Raw genomic sequence first — 18,304 nt, 5'->3', positions numbered from 1 at the left:
TAAGTGTTATTATCTGTATTTTACACTTAATTGTCTATATACAGTGTCGATTGTCTACTTTTCTGTGCTTAAAAATACTTGCTTGTACACTAAAGTGACTGTATATTAAAAGAGATAAGGAGAAGCATGATCTTTCACAGTGACAATGTTTTTATTATTTTTCCAGTACACATGATAATCATGGAATAAAACTTTATGGGACTAACAACACTTACTACTGGAGAACAGAACAAAAAAAACAAAAAAAAAACAAAGACACAAATGAAATGTAGAAAAGTGCCAATAAAAACAATGGTAAAACACATCAAAGTACAAAAAGAGATGAGCAGTTGGGACCTCTCATTGTAAATTACTATAATTGTTTACCCTTTAGGAGGGGTAATAAGTCAACATGGAATTAACTTTAACTTTCTTCTGATTAAAAAAAGTACAGGACAGGCAATGGAATTATATAATGTTTATTTTTTCCAGATGTTCTGTTCATCCGTTCTCTACATTTACCTTAATCTGTTATCTGTTCCCAGATACTACCGGCTATATACGCACCATTATATTGGCCAAACATCATTACTGGCAGATGCTGCCTTTCAACTAGGGCTGAAGGATAACATTTTTTCGGTATTGGCTAATATTTGCATGGTTTACTGCCATTGGCAAACCAGATGACTTTCAAAGGTGGCAGTAACCATTGTTTATCTATTGTTTCACGTCATCCTTGCTTGCTTAATGTCGTGTTGGTTGATGACTATCTGACCTGGACATCGGTAGCCAACACAGCTGCAGTTTCAAAGAAGATCTAATCGTAGAGAACAAGAAAGAAACAAAAGAATTTACTCTGACCATATTTTTAAATGAACCATTTTGTTTGACTCACAAATTAGGAAATAAATAACACCAAAAACAAAATACAAAACCTGTATGTCCAGAATTTCTTAACTGGTACATCCCTACAACTGGCTGAAACGTTCCTGATGCTTTAATTCACTTTGCATAATTTTCTATTACTGTTGCATATAAAAGAAAACACAGAACTGAAATAAGTGACAGCACAGCATTCATCTGCAGCTTAAGGCCCAGATGTAGTGTTGCATATATGGTAAATGATTATGTGCAAAAGTAATACTCTCCCACCATTCAGATGTCATGTAATGTTATTTAGCAGTTATAAAACATTGTACAACCTCAATTCCAAGTCTTCAGCCAATCCATGATTCAAGGTCTTCAATGTATTTTGCAAGTAGCAATTTTACACTGCAGGGACGCCTCTGTTTACAAAGCCAGACTGCAGCTTAGTCTTGCTCAAATATACAGACATGTCCCTAAAATAGACAAAATTCCAACAGTCTATCCTTCACCTACACCATGACATATCCTGTCAAGAGGAGTCTTTTTCTTTCTTTGGCATAAAGAACATGATGTCTGTTATTTCCAATAACAATTTGGGATGGTTGATTAATCAGATCACTTTGTTTTGCTGACACATGTCTTCCGCGGTTCAATTGGAAGGATCAAATATCGTGGATGTTCAGTATTGTTTTTGACCTTTATGCACACATATAAAAACTGGTTCACTGGAACTATATTCCATTCAGGATTAAAATAAACCTGAATCCAAAATCATACGTTTATTTTTTTGCATAGTATCCATATGCATTTTACATTCTTGGAATTAAGGTTGATACCTGGCAAATGTCTTAGTAAATCAGGCACAACTTTACCTCTCATTTTACCCAGTATCCTTTTTACCCGTTTCCCATTCCCATTACAAGTAGAGATTTGTTGAGCAACTGAAACACACTCTCCATCCAACCTGCTATACCATGATTTCCATCCCGGCTGATCAATGAGACATTAAAAATTAGCCTGGCAGAACTATCAAATATGGTTCCGGATCATATTCAGTCTCCCAGTAAGTCTTACGCATGGCTCCTGAAGAAACATCCTTTAAGCACAAACAGAATGCCAGGATCAACTTTACAGCGTTGTGTCTTCCAAAGTTGTACACTGGCCTAAAACACAACTACACTGAACCAACAGAATCAGATCCATATTTGGATGGCTGTAAACAAGATTTGTTTATGATGTCATATGATGTTCCCAACATCGCAATTGTTTCACTTACTTTACCATCTCTGCTACATTATCTGTACAAACAACTGCATACTGAAATGTTTGTCAAACAGTAACATGGCTTGATATGTAAATGCAACCTAATCTAAGTTCAGTTCAAACAAATAAACAAAAAAAGACCCTCCCACCCCAGACCACCCAAAATGTCCACCGAAACCACTGCAAGGCAATCCCCATTGGAATTCTGTGACATAGACTGGAAAAGGCAGAAAAACAAAAAAACAAGGCCACAACGAAATGTTGAAGGAAGGAAGAGGTCTGGCATACTCTAGTGTGTTTTTTTTGTTTTTTTTATTAGGCTTGGTCACATTTTTTTTTTTTTCATCAAGTATCTTCCAGTTTCCCTAACACCCATGAAACGTCCCTTACCAGTCTGCATGCCTTAATGTGCCCCTGTCAGACCTCCTTCAAGTAGACTAGCGCTGCGGAGAGCCACTACTGAGAAGCCGCCGTGTGCATCGGTTTTTGGTGACCTTTATCTCAAGATGACTGACTGAACACTAGTTCAGTCACCTGAATATCTAGTGTGTCCTCCCGGTTTTAATCTCCCAAGCCCTTTTTTTTTTTTTTTTTTATCAGTAGTTACTACCTTGCACACGGCAGCCTTTCAGGACCGGATTTAAGCAACACTTGTAATAGTTTAATATTCCCTCCCCTGCCTTTGAATGCCTGTCAGCCAATTGCTAGACACTGAAACCCAGACAACATCTAGGTGACGCGGTCTCTGTACCTGGACCTAGTTCTGATTAGGACACAGAGGAGATGTGGTTTTGGGGAGAGTCCATCTGAGTCAGGACCTTATCCAGCCACTGCAGAGGTCCATGCAGGTGGATCTCTATCCAGCAGGGGGTGCTGGTGACATCTTGCCGGTGGTATTCTGCACCCCAACCCTACAACGCAGACAAGACTTGTTGCAGTGTACGGCACGCCTGTAAATATGTGCATAATGTTTAATAGGGTGTTGTTAAAACAGTACCTTAACAAAACTCATGCGTATGGTGCACATTTTTGTGAGCTCGTAAACAGCCTCAAAACCGTGGTTGACGGACTGAGCCAGGAGCTCAGCAAACTCCTGGTTGTTGAAGATCTTGAGGCTACAGCCACTGGGTATCTTGCAGACCGTAGTGGGATGGAAGCCATGGTGGTAGTTACAGTTACGACTCTGCACAAAGATGCTGCTGTCACTCAGGCACTCGGCATACACCTCGCCGCCTACATAATACAGGTGAACCCCTACAAAAAGAGCGAAAGAGAGCACAATTTCTATTGCTGCATATACAGCAAGTTGGTGTAAATTGGTGTAAAAAGCAGCGTAACAGAGCTCCGGGCAGGTGATTTTAAAGTGACAACGTTTGCACCACACCTTTGCCTATGTGGCGACGTGTGTTCTCTATGGTAGAATTACGGTTGACATTGGACAGCAAACCCAAGCAGAAGCGACTGCAGTTGTTGGATGGGTCAGTGAAGCCATCTACCAAAACACTTGTGGATGATGCCTGGAAGGCTTCACCCACACGGTTATTCAGTTCATAGTACATAATGCTGCACCAGTACTGGGGCTCCTCATATGCCACAGCTACATCTGCAAACACAAACACATGATCAAGGGACTTTACATTTTTTTAATTAGACTGAAAAAAAAACAAAAAAAAAAGGAAGGTCGGTTTCATCTACAGCATCATCAAGATTGGATAGATATTCCCGGGAAATATAGCTTTTGTGAAGGAAAGCTGCAGTCATCTAGTCATCGGTGGTCATTTGATATGAATGTCGTAATACAGCTGACCATCTGTACTGGCATTCAGAAAACCAATGACACAAATGTGCCCATCCATCCTGCCACTGACAGGATGTCACCCTGAGTGGCTGCCCATGTAGCCACTACCTTAATCCAACATTGTTAATGCCCAGGGAATACAGGGTTGTCAGGGGACATCCTAAATTCCATCACTGCTACAAATATCTCAGGGCCATGTCCACAGACATCTCAACAAACCGTGTTAATCCAAGTAAACATGCCTGGCCTGGATCTAAGTGGGTGAAATGCGAAATGAGAAGTGGCCAAAAAAAAATGCACTGTCTCTCTTGTTTGACTGTCATTGACTGTCATTCCTTGTGGAATAGATAAATTTGGCAAGCCAATCAAGTGCATGTAGCAGATTGTTTAATCCTGTAAATTGCGAGGTGATGCCTCTATCAATCAGACTTGCTCTACCAACAAAGACCGCAGATGTCAATTCAGACTGGTTGTTTTTTTCCCCCTCAAGCTTTTCTTGAACCATTTCCTCAGTGTGCTAGGGTGCTTTATTCTGCTGAAAGAGGACACTGCCATCAGGAAATCCCGTCTCCATGAAGGGGTGTACTCGGTTAGCAACCCAGAGGAAATGACTTCCACCATCCACATGATGTAAACGAAGAGTGATGCAGACTGCATATACACAGCCACATATGCAAAAAAAAGCAAAATGTAATGAAAATGTAGTGAAAAAAATTCCCTTCCTTATACATCCCACTATCTGCCAGGTGTCACTGTTGTGAGGTAACTGATTGTATTAATACACCTTGTTGATAGGTGCAAGTGAACATGAAAATTAAAGTGTCATTTTGAAGCACAGCACAGCACACTGTGACACAATGAGTTGTGGTCTCTGCATTTAACCCATCACCTTTTGTGAGCAGTGGGCAGCCATGAGAGGGTTAAATGCAGAGTCACTGTGTGCTGTCCTTGCTGTGCTTCACAAATTCTAATGCAATCTAATGCACTACCATTCACATGCACAGGAGGGAGCTGTGCTGTCTATTTTGGAAATGTGCACAGTCATTCTTAGAGAAAACTGTCCAAACCAACATAGATTCAATTTCATAAATTGAATTTCAAAGCTATTCAGATTGCTTTAAAATGCTATCCCTTCGTTAAAATAGGTGATGTTGTTATATGCTTTAGAATTTCCTCTGGTCCTTTTGTTTTTCATGGTGATTACATAACAACAAAGGTTATGTTTGACTTAACCTGACTAAAATATGGGACTAGAGAGCATAAAATAGAGTGAATTAACACTAGACTATAAAGGCTTGTTAGTGGATCCAGTTTATTTTCGTAAGAATGTTTGTGACTACATGGAAAGATCTATGTGAAATACATGTATTTCGTTTTATTATCTGGTAGTGATAAGTACCAGCACGGTTGTTGATCTCCTGGGATAGAGAAGGGGCCAGCATGTTTGTGTCCATCAGCTGGGGGCAGTCCTGGTTCATGGGCTCCTCTGGGCCCATGTAGGCTGGTGGAGGGGTTTCTGTTTGAAGAAACAGGCACACACACGCATAGCAGGCATTAGTGTCACACAGTGAAAGCATATTATATTGCTAGCTCACATCCTGCATTTCTGGTTCACCTGGCATCTGGAAGGGGCTGCTGGGGTCGGAGCTGGAGGGCGACTGTGTTAAGGTGGCGGTGCTGCCCATGTTGCTGCCAGGCGAGCTGGGGTAGCTGTTGGTGGGTGAACTGGGCGTGATGGACAGGCTGGCCACTGTGGGCTGTGCTGTCTGCTGCAGGAATGAATGTGGGACTGTGGCGTTGTGAGGCATGAGCAGCTCCGGCTGGTGCAGAGGGTTCTGGAAGCGTGGCAGCATACTTAGCTTATCATTGTACTCGCTGATACGTGGAACCAACACCGGGGGCAGCACTGATGAAAAAACAGGAAAAAAAGGAGCACAGTTTTAAATCGCAAAATTTAGGTATACATGCATATACTGTTCTTTATACTTTTTTTAATAAATGTTGTCATTAAAACATCTGCACAGTCTCTTTAATGAAAAATAAATGTGTGTATTGGCAGAGTGAGCAGATATTGAGTGCATGCACATGACTGAAGCCAGCAGTGTGGAGCTCTATGGACATTTGGAGGACAGGTGTTTGAACAGTCAAAAGTGCAAAAAGCCCCAAAAAGAGTGTCTGTGCTCACACTTTCATCTTAATGTGACAGCCGTGTGTGTGTGTGTGTGTGTGTGTGTGAGACTGAAGTTCCAGTTCCCCTTGATCACCAAAAGTCTGCATACATGTACACGCACACACACACACACACTTACACATACAGAACCTGCCTTGAAACAAAGCCCTCATTATCCCCATGGCTGGAATTTCCTGCTGTTGCATTTATCTCACACACACACACATATATATACAGTATACATAAACACACAGCATGTGGACAGCTGTTTCCTTCTTGTCAGTTGACCCTCATCTTCTGCTTAGGCAACAAAAAAGGACTGACTTTTCAATATGACTTTTCTTCCCCTACTCCGAGCACGCACACAGACATCCTCAAAGGATTACAGCTCTGAAAAACACCTGGCTAACCAATGGAAGCCAGAGAATATATGAGAGCGAATTGGCCACTGAAAAATAAAGGAGAAAAATGGAGGAAACGAGAAGGTAAGAGGAACCACTGTGGTTTGCAGAGATTTGAATTCTGGATTTATGACTAGGGTTGACATAAATGATGCAATCAAATAAAATAAAAAATTATTCAAAAAGCTACATCTTCCACCCTTGTGAAGAGGGGTGGGGGTATTTTTTTTTCCATGATTACTTTATGTACTTAGCTATTTTTTTTTTAGAATCAGTCAAGAGGTTAATAACAGATTTCTGTATGATGTGATAAACCCAGTCATACTGCTTTATATAAACTTTGAATGGTTGCTTCAAACTGAATGTGTGTCACAGATTCATACAAAATAACAATAGAAGATGGAACCAAACTCTAGCCCTTTCATGTATTGAACATACTATATATGAAAAAAAAAATGATGGGCACAAATGATAATTTTCTAATTGTTCGAGCCACACTGGCACACTGTGAAGAGGCTGAATAGCCGCGCTGTCTGCAGACACTCACCTGGACTGTCAACCCTCTTGTAGTGGTAGGGGTTGATGCACACGTCCTTCTGCTTGGAGCCAAAGGGGAACTGGCAGCACTCCAGAGCTTTGAGCTCGTGGTGCGACTGCAAGTCAGGCCAGCGCCAGACGCGGCAGTAGATCACGTGAGGAAGCCCCTTCCGGTGGGACACCTGGAGCCGGCCGTCCAAAGAGCGTGGGATGGTCACACAGCTGCTGGGCTGGCCTGGGCAGCTTAATGCCTTCTCCAACTCCTCCATGGCTCCCTTCTTCTTTTTCAGCTTCTTCACCAGCGCATCCACTGCCTTCTCAGCCCATTTCTCTTCCTCGTCACCTTGCTTCCAGCCCAGCAGCCGCTTAACCGCTGGACTGGTGAAGGAGAACAGCGATGTGACATTCATGGTGGCAGCTTCGCTCCTGAAGCTCACCACCAGCCCGTCTGAATTCCAAACAACAACTTTCACCAATGGGGACGAGTGGAGAAGGTTTTCTCAGGTCAGTTTCACTCCAGAAATGACGGACCTCAACGTCTGACCAAGCTCTCAGGACATTTAGATGACCTACACCAACAGGACAAAGACAGTTACTCAAATGATCATCTTTCATGGGCGTGTCCATGCTTTTAATTACATTTTCTACCAATAAGAATGGCACATCACCTCATCTTTACAAGACAAGGGCGAAAAATCTGGGTCTGTGCTGCCAACTCATAAGGATCTGCTTTTTAGTTTTTCTAAATACTTGGTATTGAAATTTTATTTTTCAGGAACCTTACTGAACATGAAGAATGTACAGGTATGAAACTAACAAAAATGTGTGTTACAGGGCAAACTCAGTGAAAATGCACAATACAGTTTTACTACCAGAATAAATACACAATTTATCAGAAAAGACATTTTCTTGCACAATGAGAGGGGAAACACACTCCAGCCAAATCCCAGGATGCCCACTTAGGCATTGTGTGAAGGGGAAATGGGAGCATATGAAGCATGTAAGTGCACGCTCCTTTTGAAAACGATCAAGATAAAGAATGGTGTCAGCAACCATCTGTGCCTGGAGGTACTTCAAAAGAAACTTTGTGCTTAGTACAAGAGATTTTTTTTTAAAGTACACGTTCCTCAAAAAAAAAAAGAAACCAATTTTAAACCTTTACTAATACAACAACCCATCTGGAATTGCAAAATGGCCACATGCCCCAAGATCTGACATTTGTTTGACCATCTCCTGATACGACATTTGTTAGTCATATCAGGAGCTCATTTATCATTCGCTTCCACTAAACCCATAGGCGTGGCATATTTCACGTCGACGGCGACTTCCACGTCATGATCCGCACATCGAGACGACGCAAACGCCCCTGGCTGGGAATCGCAGGCTTTCACGCTCGGGTTAAAGGAGGTTAAAGGCCAGCAGGGCTTTATTTTGGGATTTGCCGCTAAGAGATTGGCACCGTTTACATCTGTGTGGCCTTCCCATTTGTGTGTGTGTGTGTGTGTGTGTGTGTGTTTACGGAGCGAAAGGAGTCCACGAGAAAGGCGATGAAAACAGGTGCAGTTTATAAACGGGAGGGCTGGGCGTGTGTCGGAGTGACAGGAAAACTAAAAAGTTTCACTCTATATTTAGCTGAGCTGGCCAATCTGCTAGACAGCAGCTAATTTAAACCCCCAGGACCCTCGGCTGTTGTCAGGGAAGACCCCCCTTCTCGGCAGGCGTGTCCTTACGCACTTGCTGCTAACTGCGCACGTGTGCGCGCGTACAGCCGCGGTCCGCATCCGGCGTTCTTTGTGACTGTTTTTCGGATACGGATGCCATACCTGCGTAAATGTATAGGGGCGGCGTTGCGAGGTCCGCACTCAACAGATGACCATTTTCAGGTTCAGGTATTCAGGTTCATTTATCCGGTTTGCGGCCTCGAAGCTTAACCCATACATAAACTCACACATCGCTTCCTTTGTGGAGCGAATAATAAAAAATAAATGATTTGTATGTGATGTTTTGTGGGACAGAACGGAGGAAGTGTCTCCGTCACTACACTGATTCGAACGCTCAAATAATCTGGCTACAGCAGACACACCTCCAGCACCATCCAGGCTGGGTAACGCTCCTGCAAACGCACTCAAGTTTAACACACGTTAAACTTGCGTGATTAAACGCTAAACCGCCGGTGACCGGGATTCTGATGGTCTGTAAACTCGGTGAATTGGTAATAATATAAACATGTTGACAGGAACGCATTAAAAAAAAAACATTAACTCTCTGGGTCATGCTGTTTTAAAGCATTCTTTTATCAGCAAGGCTGTGACTATCTCTGCCACCGGCCCCTTGGTCCTCGTTCCAAACACCAAGTCACAACTGTGTGGACGTTTTTGTGTAACAGCGCTCCCTTTTGATGTGATGCCACTTAATGATTCATTGCGTCCACCGAGGCAGACTTCGCCTCTTCGGCCAGTGGACGAGACGGAAAGGTCAAGGATGAGGTCCTCCAAATGGATGCGATTAACGTGAGGTTGGTGGACAATATTGACAACGATAAGTTTCTACACTGAGGTCATCACACGATCAGCTCCAGAAAGATCCTCGAACAGATACAAGAAATAATTCCGTGTCTCTATGTACTGAATCTAATAGCCCACAATGCATGGCCATCAACATGAAGAAAAGGTTCGTTGCTCCATGGTCGTGGCCCGATGCTCATGTACCCCAGCCATCACAATCTGTCTCAAACACTAACATTTCCAACACATCGACTTTTGAGGACAAAATGTTCAATTGCAACTGTGACGAGATAATCGACGATAATCAATTCGCCTACTCTATTCGCCTCACCTTCTGCGGTTGGTGTATATGTGTAGGCCAATTTATTAATGCTACTTTACACATTGTCATTTTCATCATCAGCACACTCCTGCTGTAGTGTAGTGATGATGATTGAAACCAGCACTTCTTACACTGTCCAGGCAATGGTGGGGCAACAGAGGCATAAATCCAGCATTGCCGAGCCTCAGAAGACTCCTGCGATCCCCGCCAGCCCAAATGCGGCAAAGAGGCGGCGCCTCAACAGCAGGTGGGTGCTGGAAAGTTCGCCCACCTTCACTTTACCAGGGTGTGAAGAATCACTTCATTGTCTGCCTTAAATCCCATGGAAATATTACCTCTCCGTCTGTTACAATTAATCAAATCTGCACGTGGTTTTCCCCCCGTCAGGTCTTTAAAAACCAGACTCATTAAGCATGTCCTAGTGGGTAACACACTCGCCTATGAACCAGAAGACCCAGGTTCAAATCCCACTTACAACAATTGTGTCCCTGAGCAAGACACTTAACCCTGAGTTGCTCCAGGAGGGGACTGTCCCTGTAACTACTGATTGGAAGTCTCTCTGGATAAGGGCGTCTGATAAATGCGGTAAATGTTTCAGGAGTCGTGAAATGAGACGGTCTGGCCTCTCCAGACTGGTACATCACACTTCAAATGCACTGTTGGAAGGACTCTCTCTCGCTCTCTCTCTCTCTCTCTCTCCCTAGTTCTCGTATGTCTGAATCAGAGACGCGGCGGCTGTGTGAAACCTCAGCATCTGGACGGCATTCTGGACGGCACATGTTTCCTGTGAAGACGCTGCCTGGCACACAACACCGAGTAATCTACAGACCAGGATCAATACTGGTCCGCCGTGATGGGAACTGACAGCCCCTCGGCCGCCCGCTACCAGATGCAAGAAGATGAAAAACCGCTTCCTCCGCCTTTCCCCGGCAGACTCCGAGGGGTTCGGCAGCGGGCCGACATCTGGACGGGAGGGGGATCCCGTCGCCCTCTTGAAATTGTTTTTCCGAACGTCGCTAAGGAACGGGCCCTCACAGAAGACTCACGGCCGCAGTATGAACATGCCGACAGAGGAGTTAAGGCATTATCGCGGCAATGGCATCGAAGCCGTCCCTCCGGCTGCATGACCGCGCGCGTTTATACCTCGGAAACGGACGTCGTTCCGGTGATATCCGCGAGGAATAATGTTTGGCCCTTTTCAACTCATCCGGTCACGTTTGTCTGTGCCGGCCTCCAATTTGGGTCCAGAAAGGGCCATCAGATCAGACCTTGCGTTTTTTTTTTTTTTTTTGTAAATCGAAGAAGACGAAGAAACACAAATGCCAGCCAGCCGGTGCGTGCACGATGGCCGCCATGACGCTGACGTTCGCACAGACCCGACAGGCTTGACCCCACCCCTGGCAGCACACTGACGCATGTATCATTTTGCGCCGCTTCAGTGCCGTTAATCAATTTAGCCCCCTGCTGTGGAGGACGAGGGGGCAGTAATGGGGCTCTCTGTCTGCTCCCGGGGGACGCTGCATTATGGCGGACGTACATTATTTATCAGGGGCCTGGACCTCGGCTTGTCCATTAAGCGCCAGCGGGCTCAATTGAGGCGTTCGCGAGCCTGGGGGAAAAAAAGAAGAAGAAGAAGAAGAAGAAGAAGAAGAAGTACAGACAGAAGAGGGGAGGACGGAGGGGGGGACGCTGGACACGGTGTCAAGAAAACATGGCAGCGTTTTTTTTTTTGTGTACCACCGACCGATTTTGAAAAGCGAGTGACCGCACGAGCCAAACGTTATAGATCAGGCAGTAAAGTGGAGGTGGCGGGAAACCAAAAGCACGCCGAGATCCCGAGCCGGTCTCCACAGTGACAGACTCGTGGGACGGGAAAAAGGAAAAATACGGCCAAAAAATAAACGGGAAAAAAATAGGAAAAAATGCGTAGACGACGGCAGGGGAAACGTCGAAGAAGGCGTGAATGTGGAGAGGGAGGCACGGCAGTTTCACACAGTGCACAAGACGTGGCCAAGATAGTCTGTTATTAGCACATTTCAAGTTTTATTTTTAATTCTTCTATATTTTATATGTTTCATATGTTTCTATGTACCACCATCTACCTTTGAATAAAAATAAACATAACCCAGAAATGGACGCTGAAGTGCAAACCACTAACATGTTAAATAAAAGCTATTCACGTATATTAAAAAAAACGCGTTTAATCAGCCGGCAGAGCAGGCAGGGCCTGGCACGATCCAGCCCACGGGGACAAATTTGCAGGTATAAGACGCCGACCACGTAGAAAGTGAGACGGGGACAGAAAACATCACGAAGGGAACGCTGGAGAAGAAAACAATCCAACTAAATGGGAGACAAGGACAAATTCCTTGTCCTTTGAGTAATCTGATATGTCATCTTCAATGATGTCAGAAAATCTGGCCCAGGACTAACAGCCTCTGCATCCTCAAAGCGCTGACACACACACACACACACACACACACACACGTTGCTAAATATTCCTTTTGAAGTGCACATCGTACATCTGCACCAACGAAACAGCAAGAACTGGAAAATCGCGGTAAAGTGTGGCAACGTCCACTGGACACCTCGAGTTCGAAATGCAGTGCGTAAAAAAAATATATATATATATATATTCGCACACGCACAATTGACTATTCGCTTTTCGTTATTATTATAATTTTTTTATCCTGTGGCATGTGGCCTTGTCCCCCCCGTGACATCCAGCGGTGCAGGGACGCGGCGATGATGACAACAGACCCACGGCACCGCGCACGCGACAAACTTTTCACGCGCTTTCACTTTCAACAAGTCACCGCGACAGGGTCGGTCGGTAAAAGCCGAACGTGAAACAAGACCGGGGCACGGCGGGTGGCGAAAAGAAAAAGGAAAAGAAGAAGAAGAAGCCGGAGACGGAGCTCCCCGGGCGCGGACGAGAGGAGTCCCGCTCTTACCTTGCGCGCTCCCGAGCCTCCAGCCGGCCGCCCGCCTGGCGTCAGGGTGTCGCGGGACCGCATCACCCCCGGCCCGCGGCTCGTATCACGCCGCGGGCGCCGGTCAACGACGGGGCCTACTTCTTACGCGCGCCGCGGGATTGTGGAGCGCGGCTTGCCGCAGCGGAGTGTGGCAAGCCGTAATGCGTTCACTTGCCGCGTTAACTTTAAAAATCGCGTCGTGGTAGGGGCGTTTGTGGGCCCGCGTGGCCTACCACAGCGGAGCTCCGTGAGCAGCAAAATCACTGTTTGCATTGACACCATTTGGTAAAAAGAAAGTTGATGTAAAAATCGCGCAAATCGAACACACAGAACTTGTAGTGCCTTGTTGCTTTCTGTCTGACCTCTATGGCTTACAAATGCAAAAACAAAAAAAGTTAATAGAACCTTCACATGACCGCAACATTTGCACTTGAACGTGTCTTTAAAAATGTGTTATGTTCAAATTTACATTGTAATGCAATAACATAAAAACGTAATAATAATAGTAATAATGATCGCCGGAGTCGAGCGGGATTCCTCGATCTCGACCGCGCCGCCGGCCTGGAGGGGGGACTATATTGTTCGAGCTCCGGCGGAGGAGCACCGGCGCGGGCGGAAGCCCCGAGCGAGCGCGCGGGCTACGTCACGCGGCTGGCGACAGAATGTCTGAGCGAGGCGCGAGCGCGCGGCACGTGAACGAGGAATCTGGGAAAACAGCGCGAGCCGGGAGCGCGCTGGGGAGACGCCGGGGAGCGTGCTGAGAGAGAGAGAGAGAGAGAGAGAGAGAGAGCGGGAGAGAGAGAGAGGGGGGGGACTCCCATGGGTGCGTGTCCCATTCGGGCACCCACTTAAGAGAAAGGGAGAGAGAGAGCGAGAGATGGAGAGAGAGAGACTCCCATGGGTGCGTGTCCCACGCTGGAACCCACTTAATAGAAAGGGAGAGAGAGAGAAAGGGAGAGAGAGAGACTCCCATGGGTGCGTGTCCCACTCGAGAAACCATTTAAGAGAAAGGGAGAGAGAGAGAAAGGGAGAGAGAGAGAGTCCCATGGATGCGTGTCCCACTCGGGAACCCATTTAAGAGAAAGGGAGAGAGAGACTCCCACGGGTGCGCGTCCCGCTCGGGAACCCACTTAACAGTTTACAACACACCCTGGCGCCTCGTGGCGCAGTTCCACAGTTCCTCTCTACTGCACAGGTATCGGCGTGCACCCAGGAACTTGTGTAAAGCTATAAAACCCAAACTAGTTCATATCACTGAATGTCCCTCTATCCCTCAGTCTTCTCTGACTTTCTTCAACAAATGTCAGCCACACATGTGTGCAGTACTCAAACACTGCTTCAACTTTTCTATAATTCTAACATTTTCTTTACTGATGATGTGAGCATAGAGTACATCTTTGGACATACTTGGCTTTAATGCTCCTGTCCATGCACAGGTCTTTTTAATTGCATACGTTTACTGTAATTGATAATATAAATTTAAATGTCACAATATTGACCTCCTGTTCATAGAAGTGTTGGTCAAAAGCCTCCTTGAAGGCTTTTTTTTTCATTATAAGAGGAGCTATAAGAGGAATCCCTGAAAAACTACCACGGGTTCAGGGCCGGCCCTCATGGTGGAGGGTTCTCTGTACAGTAAAATGACAGTGTCCCGCATACACTGCTCATGGCTGCACAATTAAGACATGAACTTGAGTTAAAGTATAGAGAAGCTCATGGTTAAATATTACTGCAGTTTCAGTAGGAGTCCTCTCGAGTAAAGTTTTTTTTGCCTGCAGATGTACTTAATTATCAAATGTACCATGATTCATTGTGGCCATAATATTTTTTTGTAACTTTAGGTGAACAGACTTTAATGTTATTTAAGGTGAGCTCTAATAAAGAAGGGCTGAACAAATGATTCAATCCATTTGAAAATAAAGAAAACGTGAATATGTGAATGTTCAGGGCAGAGCGTAATGTCTCTTTCTCTCCCTCCCCGGCAATTCTGTGAAGCTGTTGTTGCTGATGGCGGCCTTTTGGCAGGCTGCTCAGGTCTTCAGTAACAGCAGGCATGGTGGTGGCCAATCGGACGCTCGCGTGTTGAATGCCCCAGTGCTCCCATGGTCTTTTCAGGAATAAGGTGAATTGCAAGAAGGGATGAGTCACGGCAGTAAATGTCACCGCGTTGAGGCGAATTCTGGGAGCTCTGACACGCATTCTCAGAACACGGCTCCTCCAAGATCCCTAATAACGTTTATGGCTACAAATATTTCACAGTGCATCTTGAAGGGCTGCTGGCACTCAAACCATGGATGACTCCAAGCATTCGACTGCTGAAGGGGTGCTAAGTAAATAATCAGGTTCTGGAGACAAGAAAACTTTTGTTCCCTACTGGCTTTAGGCAAAGGTCTTTCTGTGGTGTGAAGATCACTTGAGAAGATTCAGAGGAGCTCAGCAGGGCCAGCTTTGAAATATGCTTTTCCTAAATAAAAATGATCTGAATTCCCTAAAATGTAACAATGCTTCCTGACCTTGTTTAGCATTATTGTTAATAGTGCTCAATTTTTATATCAGTTGTCAGACTTTTATTTAGAATTTTTTAGAATATATATATGTATGAGTTTACATACGCCTCTATGTATTTTGATGCTTTTGACATTCCCGAATCCCCGTGTATTCAGACAGACAGGAATCACACAGCAGCGTTCCTGGGCCCTCTCAGAGATGAGCCCCGAACAGGCGCAGCAGCTGTCAGCTGAGCGCGCCGCTCATTAGCACAACTGCGCTCGGCACCAGCCATTGGCGTTAGTGGGAGTGAACAATGGCCCGCTTGTTAAATAGGTGCCATGCTTCCCCCCACGCACTGCCGAGGTGGCTATATAAAAACATCTCAGCCCAAGCACCGGCTAAGAGGGTGGTCCAACGCCGGCCGCCTTACAGCCCCCCCCGGTCCTTTGGGGTGAGGAATGTGGGCACATTTGCTGTGGGCTGGAGCACGGTGTTGGGAGGGCTGCAGCAGCTGGTCACTCGTCGCCACATTCATGCATTCAGCTTTAATGCACAAGAAGCGTTCAAAATAGAAAGGTTTTCAAGCACCCCAGACCAACATGCATCAACAATGTAGAGGAAGACATGTTATTCCGTTTTTTGGTCCTGCTGACATTTCTTTTTCACAGCATTTATCAGACGCCATTATCCAGAGCGGCTTGCAATCAGTAGTTACAGGGACAGTCCCCCCAGGAGACACTCAGGATTGAGAGTCTTGCTCAGGGACACAATGGTAGTAAGTGGGGTTTGAACCTGGAACCGTGGTAACTTATCCATGACATTGACGTCTTCATGCAGTTGATCAGTTCTAAACTCTTTTCATCAGCATACTTTGTAGGTGTAAGATGTGTCTCTGGAATTTACATACAGTCGTGGCCAAAAGCTTTGACAATGACACAAATACTGGTTTTCACAAAGTTAGCTGCTTCTGTGTCTTTAGATCTTTTTGTCAGTTGTTTCTGTGGTGTATTGAAGTATAATTACAAGCACTTCATACGTTTAAAAGGTTTTTATTGACAATTACATCACATTTGTGGGGAAAAAAAGTCAATATTTGCGGCGTTGTCCTTTTTTTCCAACCTCGACAATTCACCCTGGAATGCTGTCAACTTCTGGGCCCAACTCATGACTGATGGCGACCCATTCCTTCATAATCAAAATGTAGAGTTTGTCAGATTTTTGGGGTTTTGTTTGTCTCTATAGAATCAGCCACAAGTTCTCCATTGGGTTAAGGTTCGGAGGATGTTTTGGCACCATTCTTTATTCATGCCTGTGTTCTGGGGCAAAATTGTGAACCCACTGTCTTGGATGAGAAGCAGCCCCAAACATGAACGGTCTCAAAATGCTTTACTGTTGGCAAGAGGGTGGTAGTAGCCTAGTGGGTAAGACACTCGCCTGTGAACCAGAAGACCCAGGTTCAAATCCCACTTACTACCATTGTGTCCCTGAGCAAGACACTTAACCCTAAGTTGCTCCAGGGGGACTGTCCCTGTAACTTCTGATTGTAAGTCGCTCTGGATAAGGGCGTCTGATAAATGCTGTAAATGTAAATGTAAATGAGACGGGACTTGTCACCTTTTCTTCTCAGGACCCAAACAAAGGGTCTTTATCAGAAAAAAATGACTTTACCCCAGTCCTCAGCGTCCAATCCCTTTACTTTTTGCAGAATTTCAGTCTGTCATTTATGTTTTTCTTGCTGCCCTTCTTCACAACGCAGGCCAGACTCCAAATGCACTCACACCTGCCTGCTGTCATTCCTGAGCAAGCTCTGCACTGGTGGAGCCCCGATCCCACAGCTGAATCATCTTTAATGAGATGGTTCATTGTATTGATGATGGTTGATTTGGTGCAATTTTATTAGCAGCAATATATTGACTGCACGTGAGGAAGAACAATGATCTCAAGCATCACCCTCCTTCCAGTCTGTTATTCCAACTCTGTCAGCATGACAGAATGATCTCCAGCTTTGTGCTCGTCATCACTCTCACTTGTGTTAATGAGGGGATCACTGAAATGATCTCAGCAGGTCCTTTTGTGGCAGGGATTTTTGGGGGGATTAAGTTTATTTTCATGGGGACTTTGCAATTCATCTGATCACTGTTCATAACATTCTGGGGTAAATGCAAATTGCCATCATAAGTGAAAAGTTAAAGTGATTCTAATGCACAGCACACGGTGCACATAACGAATTGTGTCCTCTGCTTTTATCCATCACCCTTGGTGAGCAGTGGGCAGCCATGACAGGCGCCCGGGGAGCAGTGTGTGGGGACGGTGCTCTAATCATTTTGAATCCCAAACCGGCAAGGTGCCACTAGGCACGCTAGGCACTGCCAACCATCTCCATTTAAATGAGTCTGATGGAATGAATGGCCTTCTCTCACTTGATGTGTTCTCATACATACGCATGCATGCATGCTACACTATATGCAACATTGCAATGTCACATATCATCCGCAACAGCAGTTCAGTGCTATCATCAATAGAACCCTGACATATAAGATCATGGTTCTTGGCATCCTTCATCCCACAGATGTTTCTTTGAGGTCATCTCTCTTGGGGAATGTGTCAAGATATTGTTAACAATAGGGAGGTGACATCACCCCTTCCTCTAGTGTGTGTTCTCAGCCTCTGATCCTCACAGTTTCAGAACAAAGCCCGTGATGACCGCGTTTGCTGTAAAGTCACAGATCATGCCCACAGTTTCTGTTTAAACAGAACAGGGGACACAGTATTCACATCAAATCTAAATTAAACATGAAGGTAGAAAAGACATTGATACTCTGCAAAACCATAAGAACACAATGATGCCAAAGAAAAAGTACTTCACTGGTGAAAGGCATAAAAGCTGTTGTTAAACACCACACTTTTGCTCAAAGTTCCTGTAGTGCAAGAAGGCCATGCAGTGGATTTTTACCTCCTCCATTGATCATGAAGGGAGAGACAGGAATGAGGTCACAGT

The 18,304-nt window shown here is 45.1% G+C and overlaps 1 protein-coding gene and 1 long non-coding RNA gene across 5 annotated transcripts; one reads left to right on the top strand and one right to left on the bottom strand.

Annotated features, from left to right (window-relative positions):
* Window positions 1-260: 260 nt before the first annotated feature.
* Window positions 261-12,924, bottom strand: LOC114788064 (mothers against decapentaplegic homolog 1). Of its 3 annotated transcripts, XM_028976208.1 has the most exons (8): window positions 12,796-12,924; window positions 7,026-7,584; window positions 5,523-5,813; window positions 5,307-5,423; window positions 3,494-3,712; window positions 3,107-3,363; window positions 2,861-3,020; window positions 261-796 (listed from the first exon to the last, which is right to left on the bottom strand). In XM_028976208.1, exons 2-7 carry the CDS (start codon window positions 7,423-7,425, stop codon window positions 2,877-2,879), a joined length of 1,428 nt encoding a protein of 475 aa, XP_028832041.1. In that variant the 5' UTR covers window positions 7,426-7,584; window positions 12,796-12,924; the 3' UTR covers window positions 261-796; window positions 2,861-2,876. The 3 variants fall into 3 exon arrangements, with proteins under 3 accessions (XP_028832041.1, XP_028832039.1, XP_028832040.1); XM_028976206.1 differs by lacking the exon at window positions 261-796 and having other exon boundaries at window positions 2,397-3,020; XM_028976207.1 differs by lacking the exons at window positions 261-796; window positions 12,796-12,924 and adding an exon at window positions 11,379-12,575 and having other exon boundaries at window positions 2,397-3,020.
* On the top strand, window positions 8,774-10,300 carry LOC114788065 (uncharacterized). Of its 2 annotated transcripts, none has more exons than XR_003749484.1 (4): window positions 8,774-8,904; window positions 9,402-9,530; window positions 9,982-10,088; window positions 10,229-10,300. It is a non-coding gene; the product is annotated as an uncharacterized LOC114788065 (long non-coding RNA). The 2 variants fall into 2 exon arrangements; XR_003749485.1 differs by having other exon boundaries at window positions 9,982-10,127; window positions 10,229-10,280.
* Window positions 12,925-18,304: the final 5,380 nt, after the last annotated feature.

The sequence above is a fragment of the Denticeps clupeoides genome, chromosome 4, assembly GCF_900700375.1.
Source record: "Denticeps clupeoides chromosome 4, fDenClu1.1, whole genome shotgun sequence".
Classification (NCBI taxonomy): Eukaryota; Metazoa; Chordata; class Actinopteri; order Clupeiformes; family Denticipitidae; genus Denticeps; species Denticeps clupeoides.
This window is presented reverse-complemented; position numbering and strand designations above follow the sequence as displayed.

Coding starts and splice junctions, on each gene's coding strand:
- LOC114788064 (XM_028976208.1), bottom strand. CDS start 7,425: ATGAATGTCACATCGCTGTTCTCCTTCACCAGTCCAGCGGTTAAGCGG. Junction 5,814..7,025: donor CAAGAGGGTTGACAGTCCAG/GTGAGTGTCTGC, acceptor TTTTTTCATCAG/TGCTGCCCCCGGTGTTGGTT. Junction 3,021..3,106: donor TACGCATGAGTTTTGTTAAG/GTACTGTTTTAA, acceptor TCTGCGTTGTAG/GGTTGGGGTGCAGAATACCA.